Source organism: Coffea eugenioides, chromosome 1 (genome assembly GCF_003713205.1).
Source record: "Coffea eugenioides isolate CCC68of chromosome 1, Ceug_1.0, whole genome shotgun sequence".
Taxonomy (NCBI): Eukaryota; Viridiplantae; Streptophyta; class Magnoliopsida; order Gentianales; family Rubiaceae; genus Coffea; species Coffea eugenioides.
Window position 1 is genome coordinate 39,878,265 of NC_040035.1, and position 20,256 is coordinate 39,898,520.

At 35.4% G+C, this 20,256-nt stretch overlaps 3 protein-coding genes across 3 annotated transcripts; 1 reads left to right on the forward strand and 2 right to left on the reverse strand.

Annotated features, from left to right (window-relative positions):
• Positions 1-1,175: 1,175 nt before the first annotated feature.
• LOC113772499 (beta-glucosidase BoGH3B-like) lies at positions 1,176-4,988 on the forward strand. Its single transcript, XM_027317113.1, has 8 exons — positions 1,176-1,606; positions 2,253-2,343; positions 2,488-2,633; positions 3,091-3,334; positions 3,439-3,543; positions 3,634-3,816; positions 3,931-4,135; positions 4,501-4,988. Exons 1-8 carry the CDS (start codon positions 1,176-1,178, stop codon positions 4,986-4,988), a joined length of 1,893 nt encoding a protein of 630 aa, XP_027172914.1.
• A 1,454-nt stretch (positions 4,989-6,442) lies between these two features.
• LOC113772507 (beta-glucosidase BoGH3B-like) lies at positions 6,443-9,660 on the reverse strand. Its single transcript, XM_027317124.1, has 9 exons — positions 9,644-9,660; positions 8,883-9,359; positions 8,489-8,579; positions 8,184-8,329; positions 7,845-8,088; positions 7,641-7,745; positions 7,355-7,537; positions 7,038-7,242; positions 6,443-6,936 (listed from the first exon to the last, which is right to left on the reverse strand). The coding sequence occupies exons 1-9, from the start codon at positions 9,658-9,660 to the stop codon at positions 6,443-6,445; spliced, it is 1,962 nt and encodes a 653-aa protein (XP_027172925.1).
• Positions 9,661-11,363: 1,703 nt separating this feature from the next.
• Positions 11,364-16,203, reverse strand: LOC113761570 (beta-glucosidase BoGH3B-like). The gene is made up of 10 exons (XM_027304631.1): positions 16,114-16,203; positions 15,726-15,996; positions 15,202-15,406; positions 14,308-14,398; positions 14,088-14,233; positions 13,273-13,516; positions 13,083-13,187; positions 12,710-12,892; positions 12,405-12,606; positions 11,364-12,294 (listed from the first exon to the last, which is right to left on the reverse strand). Exons 2-10 carry the CDS (start codon positions 15,967-15,969, stop codon positions 11,807-11,809), a joined length of 1,908 nt encoding a protein of 635 aa, XP_027160432.1. The 5' UTR covers positions 15,970-15,996; positions 16,114-16,203; the 3' UTR covers positions 11,364-11,806.
• Between the last annotated feature and the right edge of the window lie 4,053 nt (positions 16,204-20,256).

The following is a 20,256-nucleotide window of genomic DNA, read 5'->3' on the forward strand; positions in this document are numbered from 1 at the left end:
ACACTTAAAAAATTTTAATATTACCAGAATTCTATACATTTTTCTGGAAAATATTTTTGCATTTATGCGGGAAAAAAATAATAGCATGAACCTACTTTTCATTCAGAATATATTAAATATTAATGCATATAGAGTTGCACGTTATAAAAGAAGAAATATATATATATGTATGTATATCTATGTGTGTGTGTGTGTGTGTGTGTGATACAAAACGGTAAGTATATCTTGTTACAACAGGTTATTAAGAAAGTTTATTACTATGTATTAAACGCTATCTTTACAAACGAAGTGGCAATAATGTATTGGATTTGTATTAAGGAAATGGCTTCCTAAAAATAATAAAGGGCACAGTACTAGAATTTCATCTTCGAAAAAATAGGTAAATCTGTTTCTATCCTCGTAACTATCCTTATCCGAAAAAGGTGGTATACTGGATTAGTTGCCAAAGATTTTATTTTATTTTATTTTTGATTGTGAAAGAATCTAAAGTCTCAACGTTAAAATTTCCTATCTATAAATATAAGCATCTACTCGTCTGCCCAGAGCACATTATAAGTTTCTTCAAGTCAAAAGTTCTCGGGCTCTCGAAGGTTAGTCTTCCCAATTTTACAGTTGTTTAATTATTTCATGCCAATCATATTATTTTCTTTTTCTTTCTTCATTATTTGACTGTCTTTTTAAGTAGAAATTTAATAGTTCATATCATAGTAGATGCAAGTCTATAAGATTAAAGGCATATGATTTCTCTCGATTTTAATTTTTTTAACCGCTTTTTTAAGTATTGATGATTGCTCTATTATCTAATTCTTTTGCCACACACGAACTTGCACACTATTTCTTGTTCAGTGTCTATTCTTTTTGTGTATTACAAATTTGCAATTTATTTCGTTTTTTTTCTATGTGTAATTATACGAATATCTAAAATTTAGGATCAAAACAAAGTTTTTAGCCATGGGTTCGAGTAGTTTGTTCCCCATAGTGGGAATTTTGTCCTTATTTGCATGAGCAGCTTTTGCACAATTCTTTTGCCAATATTGAATTGCATGATTCTTGTTCAATGTTTATTATCATATTGGTGTTTTACAAATTTGCAAGCTTGGTAATTTTTTTGTGATTTTTTAATATTAATAATTATGAAAATTTTAAAATTCAGGATCAAAAGAAAGCTGTGAGAAATGGGTTCGAGTGGTTTTTTCCCCACAGTGGGAATTTTGTTCCTATTTGCATGGGGAGCAGTTGCAGAACAAGGAGAATACATATTATACAAGGACCCAAAACAGCCAGCTTTTAGAAGAATTAATGACCTAATGTCAAGAATGACACTTGAGGAAAAAATTGGGCAAATGACACAGCTTGATAGAGTCTATACAACTCCTGAGATATTGAAGAATTACTCAATTGGAAGTTTGCTCAGTGGTGGAGGAAGTGTTCCTCTTCCAAATGCAACTCCTAAGGATTGGGTTGATATGATTAACAATTTCCAGAAGGGTTCTCTTTCTAGCAGACTTGGGATCCCTATGGTTTATGGGATTGATGCTGTCCATGGCCATAATAATGTCTACAAGGCTACCATATTCCCCCATAATATTGGTCTTGGATCCACCAGGTAAGAGTCAATAAATGCTATGAACTTTTATTTGCTTTTTTTTTTTCTTTTCAAAAAATTCTATACTAAGCTGACATATACTATATCAGTATACCGCTTAAGCTATAAAAATAAATGGATAACTCACCTCCTTAATTCTAATGGATAACTCAACTCCTTGATTTTAAGGATTCAAATATTTGTGTCTTTTTTTTTGGAAGGTTAGAATAAAGTTTGCATGTTTTGATGATAAAGATTTCATTATATTTTTTGATATTTTACTATATAATAGAGGAAAAAAATTTTGCTACCACGGTCCAGTTTTGAAAAAATTATTTAGCCGTATTAGCATGCAATAAATATGGTCTTGCCTCGTTAAAAGTCTAATGTTATTCAATATTCAGTAACTAGTTTTAATCTCTCTGCCATTTAACAAATTGACAAACTAGCCTTCATATAAGAAAAGTTTCCAAAATTTTTTTGCCAATTAAATTCAAATCAAAACCTTTTAGGTAACTACTAAATTGTCTTCCTTTTGGATGCAGTGGAAATTATGCTGTTTTTCTTATTCCAAGAAAGTGAAAAGTCTTTTTTTGTGACTTTTTTTTTTCATTTTTGCTTTTGGTAGTGGATTTTAACCAGCCTTATATCCTGATTTTTGCTGCAGAGATCCGGAGTTGGTGAGAAGGATTGGAGCTGCAACTGCTCTTGAAGTTAGAGCTACTGGAATTCAATATGCTTTCGCTCCATGCATTGCGGTATAAATTTTCCCAGTGCGATTATTTTTTTCTTAATTTGACTCTGATTAATAACAATAATATACCATTAATTTTGTTGAGTCAATTAACTAACTATTTTTTATTTGGTTTGATTTTCTTCTTCCAACTTTTACAATTTCATAGGTCTGTAGAGATCCAAGATGGGGTAGGTGTTATGAGAGTTACAGTGAAGATCCACAAATTGTGAAAGAGATGACTGAAATTATTAAGGGATTACAAGGAGAAATCCCTCCTGGAGGGCGTAAGGGTGTTCCTTATGTTGGTGGACCGTAAGTCTCTAGCAATTTTCTCTATATAGACATAACAATTGAGAGTCAAAATATGGTTTTATTATGACTCTGAAATTCTTCTATATTATTAAAATGGTTTGGCTAACTGGTATTTAATGGATACTTGTTAAAATTGCCTCAAGTGTTAGTGTTTTTTTTTTCTTTTTGAAAAAATGTAGTTAATTTGAAAAAATATCTAAATGCGAGAAAGTGTAATAACGGTGATTGATAAATTAGGTGTAATTTAGGTATGTTAAAACATGCCCAGATAAAAAAATCCTTGTTGAAATCATTCATGTTATTTACATAATTTTTTTAAGCAATTAATAATTCCAGATAGAAAATAAGTCCTAGCCATTGAAAGAAAATTATTGATTTTGTTCCTTTATTAGGAGTGAAGTTGCATAACTGTATAGCTGTCTTTTTACACAGTTTTCCCTTGGTACCTCCTACACAGGGACAAAGTTGCAGCTTGTGCAAAACATTTTGTTGGTGATGGTGGAACGACAAAGGGAATCAATGAGAACAACACAGTGACTGATTGGCATCGATTGATGAGCATTCATATGCCTGGATATGATGCCTCCATCATCAAGGGTGTCTCAACTGTCATGGTTTCCTACTCCAGCTACAACGGACTAAAAATGCATGCCAACCGTAACCTTGTAACTGATTTCCTCAAAGGCAGGATGAGGTTCAGGGTATGATCAATGAATCCCAGAATGATATGATAATGAGAAAACAAAACTTATCTCTGAATTTACTAACGTCTTTTTCTGTAACATTTTTTTGTAATGTTTTTCAGGGTTTTGTGATATCGGATTGGCAAGGAATTGACAAAATTACAACGCCAGCACACGCAAATTACACGTTGTCTGTTCTAGATGGGATTTCAGCTGGAATTGATATGGTCAGTAGTTCAGATTTTGTTGACATTTTGCAAGGACTGATAAATTGAAGGGAAGTGAATTTATGACATATGAGTTCTTGATTTTTGCAGATTATGGTTCCTGACAACCACACAGAATTCATTGATACTTTGACTTACTTGGTTAAAAACAACTACATCCCTGTAAGCAGAATTGATGATGCAGTCAGGAGGATTTTGAGAGTCAAGTTCACCTTGGGATTGTTTGAGAAACCTTATGCTGATTACACTTACATTGATCAACTTGGTAGCCAGGTGAACTATATTTAGAATAAACTAATAATCCGTGCAATCATCAATAATTTGTTGATCAGTTCAAAAACTTTGAAGTATTTTAATTATGTGACTGTATTTTTCGTGATTCAACAGGCTCATAGAGATTTGGCTAGGGAAGCTGTGAGGAAATCACTTGTGCTGTTGAAGAATGGGAATAATGCTGATGAACCATTAATTCCCCTCTCCAAGAAAGCAAGGAAAATCTTAGTTACAGGAACTCATGCCCACAATCTGGGATACCAATGCGGAGGCTGGACAATTGCATGGCAAGGACTCAGTGGCAACAACCATACCGCTGGTAAATATTTCACCGATCTTTTCCAATTTCAGCTCAAAATTTCCAATTCTTCTGTTTGTTCCTTAGTAACTCATAATTTTCTAGAGCAAATGGCAAAAATGGTCATCACACTTTTTATTTAGTCAAAATGTTATTCAACTGATACAAATGCACACTTTGGGGACTGGCAGATATATGTTTCAATTAGATGATTAACAAGAATAAATGTACGTTTTTAATTGTTGAGTGGCAAAAAATGTACGTTTTTATAAATTGATTGACTACAAAAAGTTTAGTGACCAAAACGTGAAATCCAGAATAATTTGGTTCTATCTGTTGCATTTATTCTATTTTCTAACCTTCGACATTTTCTTCCAATGGAACAGGAACCACAATCTTGAATGGTATTACAGCAGCAGTTGATCATGGCACTGAGGTTGTTTACAAAGAAAGCGTCGACGGTTCTGATTTTGTCACGGACAACAACTTCGACTATGCAATCGTTGTTGTTGGTGAGCCTCCATATGCAGAAACTGCAGGGGACAATGCCAACTTAACCATTCCTGAACCAGGTCCATCTACAATCACCAACGTCTGTAGCAGTGTCAAGTGTGCTGTTGTCGTCGTATCCGGCAGACCTCTTGTGGTTGAGCCCTACCTTTCATCCATTGATGCTTTGGTTGCTGCATGGCTCCCTGGAACTGAAGGCCAAGGAGTTGCTGATGTTCTCTTTGGAGACTATGGATTCACCGGAAAAACTTCTCGTACTTGGTTCAAGACTGTTGAGCAGCTGCCAATGAACTATGGTGATGAGCATTATGATCCACTCTTCCCTCTTGGACATGGCCTCACAACTGAGCCTGATCAAAGCTAGATAGAGATAGTTATTGGTCATGAAAAATTTTAGAATTTTTTTTTTTGGCCCATTGCTATTTTAGAGTCATATTTAGAGTTTCATTAGTTTGTAGGTATCAAATTACAAAGTAGATAGAGAGTTCTGTTTAAACAATCTCATCTTTCTAAGCAATTGGAGTAATGTTTATTGACAATTCATTGCTATATTTGTTTCGTTCTTGAGAATATTGTTGCTTTTGTTTTTTTGTCGTTGATTGTAGACTATTCGCCCTTGTAGTTATTTTTTAGCCTTCTAAGTATAATCTTTGTGCTTAATTTATTGCATTAGAGCTAGAATGCATTCCATAATAATTTACTGCGCCAAATTTTTGTCAAATTTAACTTCCTACCACAGGTTAGAAAGGAGAGGAAAAAAAAAGTCAAGTTTCTTTTTTCTTTTTTTGTTTTTCGGAATAGAAAAATCAAAGTGGTTTAACCGTTTCCATGCATGTATCTTTTCGTCAAAATTTGTCAAGTAACAAGCAGGTGGTGTGTTTATTGCTGAGTAGTAATTTCAGGACGTGGGTATTTCTCCCCTTTTCTATCCAAAAAAAGGGAAAATTTGCACAAATTAAAAAAAAAGTGTGGTCATATGCTGTTTTTATTAATAAATATTCTAAATCTTACAAAGAGAAAGAGAGAAGAGAGGAAACTCGAGAATTGAGCTCTATAATATTTCTAATATACTTACGCTCCTTCCAAATTGTTGAGTTTTCAATATAGTTGAGCTCAAGTAATACAGTAATGAGTTTTAAGAATTTAGGAATTGGATCACATGTGCATTTCACCAACATAAATATAACCAAATGAAAAGCATATATATATACTTAGGGCTTGATTAAGTTAAATAAACTTGTCTTGAAATCAGCTGAAGCCACGCTAATTCGAGTTAAACTTTAAGGAGATTCTCTTAATAGTGTAGTTTTATAAACTTATCAAGAAGAAATTAGTGTCTTAGCCCTGATTTTGATCCCTTATGAGTTCAATCTTGGCCAAGTTGGTCCATAAAGTTTTTGAAAAAGCTTGAGTTAAGAACAAGGTAAGTTTCGGTCCTAAAGTACCCTAAAAAAAAAGTTAAGTTTGGGTCTTGAATCCCAACTTTTGCAAATCCAAAGAGGATGATCATGGCTTAATTCTCCAATCAATTTGGCAAATTTCATTTAAGTGCTCTCAATTGGTGTAAAATTAATAGCATACCACAAGCATTGGTTTTTGTAACAATATAAAGGATCAAATTGGTTATGTAAGCTGATAGAACACTCAATTTGTAGTAAGAAAAAAATAAGTACAAAGAGTTCCTCGCTATAAGAAGTTGAAGTGGTACAAATGCTCAATGATTTACATTTCATCCTCTCTAATGCCCTCCAGCAGCAATTGGCTTATTTTTTTTCACTCCATATCAAAATGGAAACAATGATTTGCATTTGATCCACTCTAATGATTACCAGCAACAATTGGCTTAGTTTCTAGTCCAAAACCAAATGGAAACAATGGATCGTAGTGAGGATCTCCAACATTCATTGGTAGTTGATCAACTCTCTTGAACCAAGTTCTTGCAAGCTTTCCTGTAAATCCAAAATCTCCAAAGAGAACATCAGACACCCCTTGGCCTTCAGAGCCAGGCAGCCATGCAGCAACCAAAGCATCAATCTTTGGGAGGTGAGGCTCAATCACAAGAGGTCTGCCTGAGATTAGCACCACAACACACTTGACATTGTTGCACACATTGTGGATTGTTCGTAGGCCGGTTTGAGGAATTGTCAAGTTGAGATTGTCTCCAAATGTCTCCACATAAGGAGGCTCTCCAACAACAACAATGGCATAATCGAATTGCATGGCTTTAACAAATCTGCTACTAGGTTTCTTCCTGTATTCCACTTTTGTGCTTGGATCAACTGCAGATTTGATGCCACTTAAGATTGTGGTTCCTGTCAAGAAGAGAGATATGGTCATGGGAAATTCACTGATAATTTCACAAAAAGTAGAGCAAAATCAGTTAATGTAACCAAAAAAGTGTACTATATTATACCAATGGTATTGTTGTTGCCTGCCATTCCCCTCCATGTAATGGTCCAACCACCACATTGCAAACCTATATCATTGGCATGAGTTCCAGCAACCAGAATCTTGTGTGCTTTTTTAGGTAGAGGAAGCAAGGGATTATTTGGATGCTTTCCATTCTTCAATAACACTTGGCTCTTCCTCACAGCTTCTCTTGCCAAATCTCTGTGTTCCTGAATATACATATACAACTCATTTCATAATTCATATTGCTACTTGGGATCTAACGTGATAGGAGAAAGAGAAATGTTTATCGCATGTTAAGTAACCAACTACTTAATCTACCTGACTTCCTAATTGATCTGCAAAGCTAAGATCAGCAAAGGGTTTCTCAAAAAGTCCTGCTATAAATTTAACTCTTAAAATCCTCCGAACTGCATCATCAATTCGACTCATTGGAATGTAGTTTTTCTCTACTAGAAAGGTCACGGTATCAATGAATTCAGTGTAGTTGTAAGGAACCATGATCTGCACAAAAAATACAGTCAATATTCACCGGCATTGATGATTTCCTCACTATCATTTCAGTATGCATAAATGAAAATTAGTCCATTGTTATATAATCCCTAACCATGTCAAGTCCAGCATTGATTGAAACTTCAACGGAGTATGTATAGTTTGAATGGGCAGGATACGTGATTTTGTCGATCCCTTGCCAATCAGAGATGACAAAACCCTGTCAAGGCAAAAGTAAATAAGGTTGGAAACATGAACTGGAACATATTGAAGCTCTAAAGTTTTGGCAATCTAGAAATCATGGGATGATCATGTATACCTTGAAACCTAGGGTTCCCTTAAGGTAATTGGTAATAAGATCATGATTAGCATGCATTTTCACTCCATTCCAGCTGGAATAGGAAATCATGACTGTTCCAACACCCTTCCTGATGGCGTCAGGGTATGCAGGCATATGAATGTCAAGCAATCCCTTCCAATCAATGATGGTGTTATTCTCGTTGATTCCTTTGACAGTACCCCCATCGCCCACATAATGTTTTGCACAACCAACCACCTTATCTCTACAATACAGATGAAATGACACTCTAGGTAAGATAATATGTTTTATTAGTACTTCTAGTAATGCTACTAGTGACAAAATATAGCAAGGACTTACTGTCCACCAAGATAGGGATAACCCTGAGGATGGCCTTCGGGGATATCACCTTGCAAACCAGCCACAATTTCAGTCATTTGCTGCACAATAGTGTGATCCTCACTGTAGCTTTCGTAGCATCTGCCCCATCTTGGATCTCTACAAACCTTTTATAGCAGCATTCAAGAAAACAACTTAACATAGTACTATTGGAGCAAAATCTAGCTTGTGTGCAATACATCATAGATCTACTTGATGGGAAAGAATTCAAAGGTTCACTAAGACTTCAAGATGATGGAAAAAGGTTCATAGCACAGAATGTATACCGCAATGCATGGAGAAAAAGCATATTGAATCCCTGTTGCTCTGCACTCAAGAGCAGTTGCAGCTCCAATTCTTTTAACAAGCTCAGGATCCCTGAAATGCAACTTTTACATTAAAAGATGCAGGTACAGAATAAAATTTTGAAAGACTATGTGATCAAAATGAACTAATCCTTCAATCTTTAGTCTGAAATAAGACATTAAGAGTATCTCATCTAATTTCTTTACTAGCATTAGTTTATTGATCCGTTATTCTTTCAACAAAAGCTGATAATCAACCTGATTCTAAAATTGAGTAGTTTCTTTGTTAACCTTCATTAAGATTTTCAATAGCTTCTAAGAGGCAAGTCCAATCCAAATCTGTTTCCTAAGTTGTGGGATGATGTCAGTTGCCTACCTAGTCACTCCAAGGCCAACATTGTGGGGGAAAATTGTTGCCTTGTACACATTGTTGTTGCCATGGACAGCATCAATCCCATAAATGTAGGGAATGCCAAGCCTAGTAGATGTAGCACCTTTTTGAAAGTCATTTATCACATCAACCCAATCTTTGGCAGTAGCATTTTGTTTAGGCCAACTTCCTCCTCCACTAAGCACACTACCAATGTTGTAGTCTTTCATAATATCAGCAGTCATGTTTTCCCTTTCCATCTGTGCCATTTGACCAATTTTCTCTGCTAAAGTCATTCTTCGCAGAAGATCCTCAACTCGAGTTTCAACAGGCTGTTTTGGATCTCTGTACAACGGTGCATCTTGCGCGTGGGTTGGAGATATAGAAAAATAAAGAACCAGAACCCCCACTAGGACAACCATTGTTGGAATACAAATCTTCAAAGCCATTGCATAAGGACCTGTACAAGATAAACTCTTAAACCTGCAAGATCAACATACAAGATCAAAAGTTAGCCTAAAATTGTATCAGAAAAGATATCCAACTAAAATTGTATCATAAATGATATCCAATTCTCCTTTCTTTCCCATTTTTCTTTCTGATGATTTGTTTCCATCACCCTAAGAAGATGAATTCCCTATTCAATGTGTATAATGTGGATGGAATGGAGACTCGAAGTATCAAACAAATCATAAAACAACAAGGTGATCTTTCATTTGCATGCTAATTAATCATGATCAAGATAGAACGTTTATCAAATAACATACATTCCTGGAACAGGCATTTTCAAGAAAATGGCCCTCTAGAGTCTATAGGCTATAGACTCCTTCAGGCCACGAAGACCAGAAATGTTGATCTTGTGCAATTACCTTAGGATATGTCCCAAATGGAGCTGGGACTGGGGTATATCAAATCCAAAATGCTAACAACCGCTGTACACAAGAGTTTAGACACAATGGCATAGCCTTTTCTTTCGAATCGGATACAACGGTATAGACTAAATGGCGTATTTATAGTCAGAAACTTGGATGGTACAAAAAAAAATTTGTCCTAAAATCTTGCTGTAATGTGTTTCTTGAATATCTCTTGTTCCTTGGTTTAAGGTTGGTGTCCCAAATGGGGAGAATCAGAAAAGTCGCTCCCTGAATTGACGTACGTACCATTGAGCTTAGAGTACATGGCCAACTTTAGCCATCCAGTTTTGATAAAGATGTGCTTTTCAGTTTGACAAGGATATACGTTTGATTTGGATTAACTTTCCAAGTAGGATTATAATATCTGAACAAGTCTTGATTCCTTCTTGAGCAAATTTTCTTGGATTTCTGCTATAGAAAGTAGCCGGATTTTTTACATTCATCCACTCAAGGAAAGCAATTTCTCGAACAATAATAATATTTGATAAGATTTTTCTAAAGTTTACGATTAACTTATCATATGAATGCACACACTCACATTTATTGCATCTCCTGCATTTAGACACTTTCTCAAACCGTTCAAAAAAAAAGATACTTTTCCGAATTAATTACGTTCTTGTCAAAACGCTAATACCTGAAATCCCCCTCTATCTTAATAGGTGTTTAGCCAAAATTGCATTAAAAAAAGGATATTTCTGTGCACACACTTAGTTTGTACCAAAATTATAGTGTGAATGCACATGTATTCACTTACATTTCAATACTTTACTTTATTTAACTTCAATTTTACAACAAACAACACCTTAGGGCTGGTATCCACCATTAGACAAACTCTTTTCTTTTTTTTTTTTTAAAGGGCTTATTAATCTGAGAAGAGAATGAGCATGCGAAGCCAACTATAGTACATGAATATTGACAGCTTAATTGCTTTTTTATTTACACAGATATTACTGGGAAGTGGGATATTAGTATTTAGCAAATTAAATATTCTGTGTTGAAAATGTTCATCAATTAGAGAATTGGACAATATTTGTCTGTTGAGAAGTCTTGAGATAATAAAAAGAAAATTTTGAAAAAAATAATGTTAGACTAATAAAGTTAGCGAGAAACTTAATAAGGTTAGACTAATAAATCAATGGTTAGATTAGTCCATTTGCTTTGTAGCAATACAACTAGTAATGTCGCAATGATAATTTTATCATGTACTGTGTGAGATTTGGATCAGTCGTGGAAATTTATGCTTCAGATGAGAGGCCATGGTCTTTGTTTTAAGGTTCCTTTTTGGAAATTGATTTACAAACATTACAGTATAAGCATACTTTTTCCCAAGTTGGATTAGACATAAATAATGATAGCTTCTTTTTTCTTTTCTTTTCCCCCTTTTTCGTCTCTCTTGATTTTTCTGAGAAGGTTAGATGGCCCTGATTTACATGTTTCCTATGCATTGGTATAAGCACTCATATACATTCATCCACCATCAATCGGGAGATATATATATGAGTTACCAATGCCTTGTGCAAATTAAGTACAAGTAGTTCTTCCATAATCTGGTGATGATATTGAACTTTGCACCTGACTGTGTCATGTTTCAGACATGTTCTTTCAGATTACCTATAGTTACCAACTAAATCTGTAAAGACTCTGCTGCATTACAAAAGAACCAGAAATTACAATCATGCCTAATTCTCAAGGCCCTATAGAAAAGTTACAGATAATTGTTATTGCAGGATTGACCTCTTCCTGAAGAAACTTGCTGCACTCTATACAACGAATGCAGAATGCAACAGATACTTTAAGCTTAACATCTATAGCATAAACATTGCAATCACACCACATGATTTAGTGGTTAAATTAAGTGGTTGGTGATAACAACCACTCGTACCTGCAGATCTGGATTGGTTTCCTGTAACCAAACCAACTGTTGTAAATAGAATAGTTTTACTGCCTCTAAAAAATTGGAGCCACCTAGCCTAATATAGGCTCAAGGAATATGTTGAATACGCCAGTTGTTACATTTTAGTTGCCCTTTGTAGGTTTTGTTGTAAGACCAAATCCAAAAGGAAATAGAGGATCATAATGAGGATCACCAACATTCATGGGGAGCTGATCCACCGACTTGAACCAAGTTCTTGCAAGTTTGCCAGTGAAACCATAGTCACCGAACAAAACCTCGGCTACTCCCTGTCCTTCAGTCCCTGGAAGCCAAGCAGCCACCAATGCAGATATACTTGAAAGATATGGCTCGACTACAACTGGGCGGCCTGAGATGATAACAACAACGCATTTGACAGAGCCGCAGACATTTTTTATGGTGCTTGGACCAGGTTCAGGTATTGTCAGGTTCAGGCTATCACCAGCCCCCTCTGTATATGGTGTCTCACCAACAACAACAATAGCATGGGAGAAACTGTTGGACTTAACAAAGTTTGCGTCTGGATTTTCATTATAGATAACTTGCGTTGATGGATCAACTGTGTTCTTTATGGCAGTCAAGATTGTGGTTCCTAAAAAAGGTACATTCAATTTAAATTTGACAATGGAGAGGTCAGATTAAAGCAGCATATGGGGCTCACTTCATAGAACTTGATCACAAATTAAAAGCTGCAATCCATACCTACTGTGAGGTCATTGCCACCATGTCCCTGCCATTCTATGGTCCAGCCTCCACATTGATAACCCAAATTATTGGCATGACTTCCAGCAACAAGAATCTTTGGCGATTTCTTAGGAAGAGGAAGCAATGGCTGATTATCAATACCATTCTTTAGAAGCACAAGTGACTTTCTTACTGCTTCCCTTGCCAGTTCTCTGTGTTCCTATAGAAGGAGCATCACTTGATGTAAAGAGTGAGCTCCAAACAAAAATAATATGAAGACCAGAAATCAAGCAATAATGGAAAAAAGAGATCATAATTGTCACCTGGCTCCCCAGTTGATGTACCAGGCTTAAATCAGCCAACGGGTTCTCAAAGAGACCCATCGTAAATTTAACCCTCAAGATTCGTTTAACAGCATCATCAATCCGGCTCATGGGAATGACGTTCTTTTTCACTAGAGAGGTTAGATCATCAATGAATTCTGTGAAATTCTCAGGAAGCATGACCTGTTACAACAGAAAATCATCAAAAAAATTCAAACACCAAATGCAGCAGACAATTTTTAAATAAACTCCTCCAGCATTTTTCTTTCATTACTCTTCCCCCCCCAAATCTCTCCTCAGAAATCTGTACATCAAATAGCGACTTAAATTTTGCTTCATGTGTCGTGATGCAAGTTAAGTCATTTGGACTAACCATGTCAATTCCTGCAAGAACTCCAGCTTGGACAGAATAAACATAATTGGAATGGGGTGGGTCTGTAATTTTGTCGATACCCTGCCAATCTGATATTACAAAACCCTGAAACACAAGCAGAAAAACAATCATGCTCCGAGCTCTCCTACTTCATTCAACTTGGTGGGATTGTATATCAGTCTAGCATTACCCGGAACTTGAGTTTGTCCTTGAGGAAGCCTGTCACAAGATCATGATTAGCATGCATTCTCTTTCCATTCCAGCTTGAGTAAGAAACCATCACAGTAGCTACACCCTTTCTGATAGCATCAAAATATGCAGGCATGTGAATGCTAAGCAGTCCCTTATAGTCAATCACGGTGTTGTTCTCATCAATGCCCTTGACCGTGCCACCATCTCCCACAAAGTGCTTGGCACAAGCAGCAACTTTTGTCCTTTAATGTTAAAAAAAGCCAATTAGTAAGGAAGCCAAATGATTTGAAACTTGTTTACATGCTGAACCCTAGCTTTCAAGGACAAGTTCCATATGCAAATCATTCTTATCATAATCCAGCAATGAGTCTTCCTAATTCCACCTGTAGCAATTAGAAGTACAAACTGAATATATGTGCAGGAGTAGGGCGCATTGTGTCTTTTCGTTCCGAGTTACAAGGGGTGTGTGGCTTGCTAAGAGAGAGCTCCAAGAAAACAAAAAAATAATTGACTTTCACCACTCTATCAAAAAATGATTTCCAGTCTTGGATGAAAATAAGAAATGTCATTTATACAGTCAAGAAACCAACAGGGGTTTAGGAACTTGTAAGTTTCAATAACCTAAATGAGGTAAACAATTATGAAAGCTACTGATATTAAAAACAAAATGAAGAAGAAGAACAAGCTAAAATCCACGTGTCAGAGTACCCTACAGATTTTAATGATTTGGACACAACACATTTGTAAAATGCAGAGGGAAGATACAAAAAAAGTTTCAATGAACTTCAGAGTAAAGTATTTATAGGTTCATACTTTCCAGCAACAAAAGGAACACCTTTGGGTGTACCAGCAGGAGCATCTCCTTGTAACCCGGGGATGATCTCAGTCATTGCTTGAACAATTCTGTGATCTTCACTATAGCTTTCATAACAGCGACCCCATCTAGGATCCCTACACACCTAAAAGAACAGAACTTTTAGTCATCTAACTAACTCAAACAGCACAAGGTAAAATCGGTCTAATGCTTATTTACCGCAATGCAGGGAGCAAAAGTATAAGGAATCCCAGTTGCTCTGACTTCAAGTGCAGTTGCAGCGCCAATCCTCTTCAGGAGTTGTGGGTCTCTGAGGCAAAATTGAGAAGACTTCGGTAAGAGGTTATGACAAAAGAGATTTTTTTAAAAGGATACGTGGGATGAGAAAATCATCATTAGAAGACACAACCATATAGCCATATATACATTGAGGATGTTACTGACACAAGCAAGACTTTGGTAGTACATCCCAAGAATTTTTCAACTTAAGGGCCAGAAAAATTGCTATTAGTTGTGCGAATAAGAAATTTCTTTTAGTCCAACAATGTAGCTTTTCTTATAGGACTTCAAACTCATTTTAACCTCCTATCTTGGCTTGGAATTCAAACCAGAACTAGCTCTGCAAGAAAGTTTCATGTCCCCTTTAGATACCGAAATTCTATTATGGCTTTTAGTTCTTCAGTCGGGACTTGAGAAAACGCCATTTAAAAGTTACTTTGCCGTTAAGCGTTTAGCTTACTTAACCAAACACATTGAAAGAATGCAGCTATAGGTTTCAGGTTTTTTTTTATCACTCTGGATAAAATGCGATATTTCTAAAATCACACAATAATTGTATTGCACCAGGTAGCTCTTCCAAAAGTCTACCAAGAAAAGAAGCTGTAGCTAAAATTTGAGCTAAGCAATCAATTGTCTGGGCATTTTAACTCGAACTGAAAGAATCACAATGCCAAAGAAAATAAGAATCATCAACCTCATGCCAAGTCCGCATAAATTTTGAACTTCACTCATGTCAAATTCTAAGAATTTAACCAACTAGTTCAACAACTGACAATAGAAGAACGAACATGGAAGCAGAAAAGGCTTTTTGTCCTGCAGCACAGAGATCCTTACCTAGTGACCCCAAGGCCAACATTGTGAGGAAAGATTGTAGCGTTATAGACGTTGTTGTGCCCATGAACGGCATCTATTCCATATATCATAGGAATTCCAAGGCGGGTAGAAAGGGAACCTTTTTGAAACTCATTTACCATATTGATCCAAGTTTCAGCAGAGGCCATAGGTGCTGGAACACTCCCTCCACCACTCAAAACACTCCCTGCCACAACCACCATAACCAAATCCCTCTAAGAACATAGTAAACACAAGAATCACAAAAAAAATTTGGCAATCACTAAACATCAGTAACACCATAAACAAATCATACACCAATCTTCATTAACTTGGCATGGAATAACCTAAACAAGGAATCTCCCAACAAAGATTAACTTCAAAACTCAAATTAATCTAACAAAGTTCCTTCCTTTTCCTCTTCCACTGCATCTGAAAGTTTCTACACGAAAAGATTAAGTTTTGAATGTAAAGAAATTCAAGAAAGTGACATTTACACTAGAATTGGACAGAGTGCTCAAATGTACCTACGAAATACTTCTTCATGATATCAGATGAAGCTAGCTTTCTCTCAATCTGACTCATCTGTCCAATCTTTTCTTCAAGAGTCATTCTGCTCATCAAGTCCTTTATTCTTGCACCTATTGGCTGCTTTGGGTCTTTATACTTCAAGTAAACAGCTCCTTCTGCAACTCCAGCAGCCCACAAACACAAAAATACGACAAACCCCATCAGGGATATCAATCTTCCCCCCATTCTTCCCACCTTCATTAGCCCCCTTACCAGCAAAACCTGAAACTGCAAGACAAATGCACAAAACTTTTCAAAACTAGCATCCCTGCAAAAAAGGCTAAAAACCCAAGATTCAAGAAGTTAAGGTGAACCAGAATAGATAATGGGAGTAGACCAACTTACTCAGTATGGAATAGGGAACTTCAAAGAATGCGAGCTATTTTTGAGCAGTGTGTGTTCTGTGTGCTTTTGGGTGTCCCTGGTAAGCTATATATAGGACAATCTTGATGGGAATTTGAGCTACTTAGCTTTTCCATGAGGGACATTTCTGAGGAACGGACGAATAAAAATGGAAAAAGAAAAAGAAGGTGGGCGAAGGATGCTGTTGGGACATGATTGGAATCCGGACCAGCCAGCTGATATGGTACAAATTGCAACGGTTATTTTGGGGAAATGATTAGTTTAATGACGCTTTTTCGGCAGTAGAAATCAGTCGGTTCAAATTCAAAATTGTACCCCTATACAGGGAACGTTGCATGTTTGTTCCCTAATCCCTTGACGTTTCTTCTCATTCTTCATTTTTCTTTGAATAATTTCAGATACCTCCCCTAACATTTTAACAGTTTTAGAAAGCTCCCCTCAATATTCTAAAACCACACATACATCCGTATTGGCGCAAAAGTACCCTATTACCCCTTAGAGAATAATTAAAGATATTTGTCAAGAAAAAGAAAATTGGAAATACAAAAATTGAAAACAAAATTCGATCTCTCTCTTTCGCTTCTTTTCTTTTACCCTGCTATCTCCTTTTACACAATTTCCCTACGCCACTTTTCTCCTCTCCTCCGCCCAATTTTCCTTCTTTCACTTTGGGACTAAATTTCATCCATCAACTCTTGCCCTTTGGTGTTTATCCTCTTCCCTTCCCCTCTTATTTTTGTCTTCCCCTTACATTCATCCTTTTCGAAAACGTGATTTCAGGTCATCCTTTTATCTTTTTTTTTGGTGCAATAGGTTTGATTTTTTTGCATATATTTTACGTTTTGATTTTATTGATTATGACAAAAATTGGTCATGTCAGAGACCAAAAGTTTGAGAGATAAATATTGGGTATACACTGCTGGAGGATATACATAGCCTCAAGTACCTGTTTCGCATGTGCTCCTTTTGCTTAGTTAACAGGGGTATTAACCATATTAGTCATAGAATTAGCGCTCATGCGTTAGACTTTTTTGTTGATCAGGAATTTTGGATTCCTCAGTGATAGTTAGCACTGACTGTATAGTTCCCTGAAGTCTTTACTTGAAATTGTAAAGTGTTTGTTCATTTATAAAATCACTTGAGAGATAAATATTGGGCTCAGAAAATTGATCATTAAAACAAAAAAGCGGTTGTAAATAGAGGAAGAGGAAAGGCAATTTGAGGTGTCAAGTGGGTTGTTGATGGAGTGTTTTTTTGGGTAAAAATTGAGGTTGAGTTTTATTATGTTTAAATGGTTTTGTCAAAATCCAATGTTGAGTTTTATCAAGTATGGGAGGTGCGTTCACTTGTGGTAGAAGTGTTAAGACTAGGTAAAGAGAGAGATTAGGGGGCTGTAGAAGCGTTTTGGGTGCCGGAATTGTTGGAGTTGATGGCGGTCTTATTTGGAAGAACTTAAAAGGAAATAAAAAAAGGAGTGCAAAAAGATTTGACAAAAAAAATGTGGTGCAAAGTAGTTTTGCTTACTATTTAGCAATTGATTTCTATTCGGAAAAGGGATTGGGATGTTTGCTTGGCTTTGGTGATAGCCATGGAAGAACTAAGAAGCAATCATAAACCTATTTTTTCCTATTATTTTTTTTTTTTGGTAGAAATGGTTGCTTAAGCCTTGGCAGCAAAATTCTTTTTAAATTTTTTTTTGTGCGAAAAGGGTAGTTTAGGTCATTGCAAGGAAAGTGTAGCCTTCTGGGCCTATTTTGAAGTATAAACAGTGAAAGTCAGGAAGGTGAGTGTAATTTTTAAAATTTAAGAAGAACTCCTTAAAATTATTAAAAATCTCAAAGGAGGTTTCTAAAATTATCCCTTTTTCTTTTTAATTCTCCCAAAATAATATACTTAAGTCTAGTCTAGCTACATAATTGTTTGATTGAATATACTAACTTCATTTTTTTTTTGTATAGGTGAAGGTCTCGAATCCGAAATCTCTTACTTACACTCCCTTCCTTATATCATCCAATCCATCCATCCCCTGGTTGAATATGCTAACTTGATATACTATCAACACTCGACATATTATTTTGATTATGTGACTCAAGTTCAAGTAATAGATTATTATGTGAACTGAAAATATTAGATACACGTGAGATGATGTACAAATTTTTATTATGCATTGCAAACTATGTAACCCTATTTGAAGACCTATATTGTATATAGATATTGGATAACTACAATGGCAATTCGATGCTGAGAACAATTGGCACTCAGTCATATGAGCTACTCATCATCTGGAAAAATTAATTTTATCCTTAAAAGATACGAAATTTGCACTTTTGAACACTCATTTTTTGATTTTTCAGTAATATTTGTAGTGCCAAAAAACCTTTTTCGACACTTAAGAATTAATAGGAATAAAATATTGAATACATGTGTGTTTGTTAATGTAATGTTTCATGTTTTGTTAGGAACTGTAAAATAAAATATTGAATATATCTCTCATATGATCCTCTGAATTTAAAAACTTAAATAAAAATGCATATCATTTCACTTTCGTCATAAACACACAAAAAAAAAAACCAAAAACAAATAAAATAAATAAAGGCATCTAGTTGGTCAAGGAAATTGTGACATAAAATGCCTCTTGGAAGAGGATACCATAATTTGGACCGAAAATTTAAATATTATTCTGCTTGTATTATAAACATAATTTCGAATCACATTTTGTTTCATATACATTACATCATAAAAAAATACTACAATATTATTTTAAATAATTTTTTTCAAATAATCTCCTATCGAAACAAACACGTTTCAAAATTTAGAGGTTCAAGTGTTCTAGAAATAGAACATCCACAACTGGCTTGACATTTTGGAAATTGTGTTGTAATTCTAATTACGGAACCGTTCATGTTTCCAGTAACTGATGCTGACCTGAATCAATAAAATCCTATCAGCTTCAAGAACAAGACAAACGAGCTATGGAAAAGAGTAGAGTAGATAAGCCTTTGAAAAGGATGGTTCAATGAATTAGGAAAAGTAAAGGAAGATTTGTTCAACATTTTTTGTTAGCACGTCATCAGAGACCAAAGAGATGGTTCTTTATATTATTGTGAACGTAAATGAAATTTTGCTGAAGTCACACAACTTGTGTTTTATTATCCAAACACACAACAAAATTTAGTGAATGGTAATTACCTTTCTTGCAATTCTTTTACCACCATGATTTGCTCAAAAATTTCTATTTAGTGAAAGAAATTTAAATTTGAGCTTGGATGATCGAGACCTTCGGGTTGAATACTACTCATATCAAACATAGTTCCTTGAAAATTTATTAAATTTTTTTATCCTTACATCCAAGTGAAAAAAGGAGGAAAAAAAAACTTAGCTTGAAAACTCTCTCTCTCTCTCTCTCTCACACACATACACACACAGCTTGGCTTTGTTTCTATTAAAAATTTGGGATAATTTTAGATACCTCCCTAGGTGTTTCGGACAATTGCACTTAAATACCCTCTAAAATTAAAAATTACAATCACCTCCCTTTGATGGACATATTTGATAAATATTGCAGCCACTGTCACTAAAAAAAAGTGGGAAAAGGTACTGACGTACAAATTTTTGCCAACTTTGCCCTCTTTATATTCTGAACCAAACATTTGCCACTTTTGTTTATAAAAATTAATTAAAAAAGAGAAAAAAGATATGAAACCAATAGGGATCCGTTCAGTACAACAAAGAGTACATGTACAATTTTGCACTTTTGATCATTAGAAGCAAGAAGAGCTGGACAAGTTGCAACAGTTATATATTGGCAGCATATAAGTTGGATAAAATGTAAAAAATGAATGCTATTTTCAACTCTTGACATTCTTCCTCTCTATGGCATTTGAGGAATGACAAAATCAAATTTTCTTTTGCAGATGCTCGTGCCAAGAAGCAAATAAAAAAATATTATTGTTGTAGGCAATTTTTTCTCACATTTTTGCAATAATATTAGCCACAACATTTTGAGGGCAAGTTGGTCATTAGGAGGCTTTTGATGCTGACATATTGTCGCATCCATCACAAAGGGGAGGTGAGTGTAATTTTTAATTTTAGGGATATTTAAGTGTGATTGTTAGAAACCTTGAG

Excerpts from the sequence above, each read along its gene's own strand:
- LOC113761570 (XM_027304631.1), bottom strand. The coding sequence starts at position 15,969 with ATGAAGGTGGGAAGAATGGGGGGAAGATTGATATCCCTGATGGGGTTT. Across the intron at positions 15,407-15,725 it reads CATGAAGAAGTATTTCGTAG|GGAGTGTTTTGAGTGGTGGA; the intron begins GTACATTTGAGC and ends TGGTTGTGGCAG. Across the intron at positions 14,234-14,307 it reads CTTTTGCTCCCTGCATTGCG|GTGTGTAGGGATCCTAGATG; the intron begins GTAAATAAGCAT and ends CTGTTCTTTTAG.
- LOC113772499 (XM_027317113.1), top strand. The coding sequence starts at position 1,176 with ATGGGTTCGAGTGGTTTTTTCCCCACAGTGGGAATTTTGTTCCTATTT. Across the intron at positions 2,344-2,487 it reads CTTTCGCTCCATGCATTGCG|GTCTGTAGAGATCCAAGATG; the intron begins GTATAAATTTTC and ends ACAATTTCATAG. Across the intron at positions 2,634-3,090 it reads GTTCCTTATGTTGGTGGACC|GGACAAAGTTGCAGCTTGTG; the intron begins GTAAGTCTCTAG and ends CCTCCTACACAG.
- LOC113772507 (XM_027317124.1), bottom strand. Across the intron at positions 7,538-7,640 it reads TCAATGCTGGACTTGACATG|ATCATGGTTCCTTACAACTA; the intron begins GTTAGGGATTAT and ends TTTTTTGTGCAG. Across the intron at positions 7,243-7,354 it reads CAGATCAATTAGGAAGTCAG|GAACACAGAGATTTGGCAAG; the intron begins GTAGATTAAGTA and ends ATGTATATTCAG.